This window comes from Hordeum vulgare, chromosome 3H (genome assembly GCF_904849725.1).
Source record: "Hordeum vulgare subsp. vulgare chromosome 3H, MorexV3_pseudomolecules_assembly, whole genome shotgun sequence".
NCBI lineage: Eukaryota > Viridiplantae > Streptophyta > Magnoliopsida > Poales > Poaceae > Hordeum > Hordeum vulgare.
Window position 1 is genome coordinate 207410251 of NC_058520.1, and position 1567 is coordinate 207411817.

General features: G+C 47.5%; 1 protein-coding gene across 1 annotated transcript; it reads right to left on the reverse strand.

The window, feature by feature from the left end:
- Positions 1-211: 211 nt before the first annotated feature.
- LOC123439801 lies at positions 212-868 on the reverse strand. The gene is made up of 2 exons (XM_045116471.1): positions 672-868; positions 212-578 (listed from the first exon to the last, which is right to left on the reverse strand). The coding sequence occupies exons 1-2, from the start codon at positions 754-756 to the stop codon at positions 331-333; spliced, it is 333 nt and encodes a 110-aa protein (XP_044972406.1). The 5' UTR covers positions 757-868; the 3' UTR covers positions 212-330.
- Positions 869-1567: the final 699 nt, after the last annotated feature.

Genomic DNA, 1567 nt, shown 5'->3' on the forward strand with positions numbered 1-1567 from the left:
TCCTAGTCCTAGTCTATTTCCATACTCCTTTGTGGACGTTTATAAAAAACATCCTAGGAGTGTTGATTGTAACAACAGAAAAACGAAAAGCAATACAAAGCAAAGGCTCGACACGGGCCTTTAGCCATCAAATCCATCGATCAGTTTTATTCGTGTCGCTAGTTGTGTCGCTAGTTACGCAAGTTCCGTCAAGTAGCCGGCCGAAGCAAGAATCGCGTAGGCACACATGTACAGCTGCATACGCACGTTAAAAGTGAACAGATTATGGGATAACTAAACATGCGGTTAATTTGCATGCACTTATCGTACATGCAGGACGACATATAACTCTTAATGCGGGTTTCGTGGATCATGGCGGCCGTTGGCGCCGGACCCCGGGTAGTCCTCTGTCTGCAAGTTCATCCTCCTTGCCAACATCTCGTCGTCGTCTGTGAGCACTAGAGGCATGTCTCCTCCGACCGCCACCTCCCCCACCGTCGTCGACATCGCCTGTCCACCATCGTCGGACACGACAGCCGCTGCGAATCCCTCCGTTGGCAGGAACATCTTGCGGTTGCCGCCGGCCCCGGCCACCGCCGCTGCAAGGACGAGAAAAGACAAGGCAAATATGAGGAGGATGGCCTCCAGCGAGAGGTCCGGCGAGCCAAAAAGCTCGGTCAATCCGTACAAACCGTGGGCGAGGAAGAAGCAGGAAAGTAAGGCCACAAGCACAAGGAGGAGAGGAACCGAGCAGTTCGCCTTCCCCATTTTCACCATACGCGGGTCGATCGATTAATGGACCGTGAAGCTTATCACCAGTCAGCTAGCAGCTGATCGGTTTTTGGCAAGCACTGGTATTGTAGGTTTGTGGCCTTGACCTCAGTTTGTCACAGACGGGCCTCCATTATATACTGAGAAGTGACGAGGGTCACATCGACCGAGGTCAAACAAGCACACTACCGCCAGAAATGGGCGGCACGAGCTAGGGCCACACACGTACGTCCACATACACGCTATGTGTGTGTGTGTGCGCGTGCACTGGCATCCACTACCGTCGCACTGTTGTGTTGCGCCGTGATCTCGATCGATCGGTCGGTCCTGCGGGAGTGAGTGCGCAAATATCGTCCCGAATTACACGATTCTATTTTTTTTCTTATCGATTCTGCCCGATTTATAGACACAACATGATAACACATATGCACATACATTTATCCTTATAAGCACATATAGTAAACCCTATCCCCATGAACACACTAAGAGCTATTTTTTATAGCTTTTTGCGGGCTTCTATAATAAATTGTCATCTATCCAGCTTATTCTAAAAGTCCAAATAAAAATATATTTTTAAAAGCCTACTAATCAAGTCTTAATTAGTAGGTTTTTAAAAAAATGGTTGGGCTTTCGGAATAAGCTGGGAATGGGGCAACTTATTTCAGTTTATTTTAAAAGACATCAAAAGAACAAGCCCTAAATGTACTGAGCTGACACATCATTTTTTAGATTGAGAAAGTTGGCACAGAATGCCTTCGTAATCGATGGGAACATATCGTCCCACTGAACGCATATCATCACATCATTATAAGGTCTG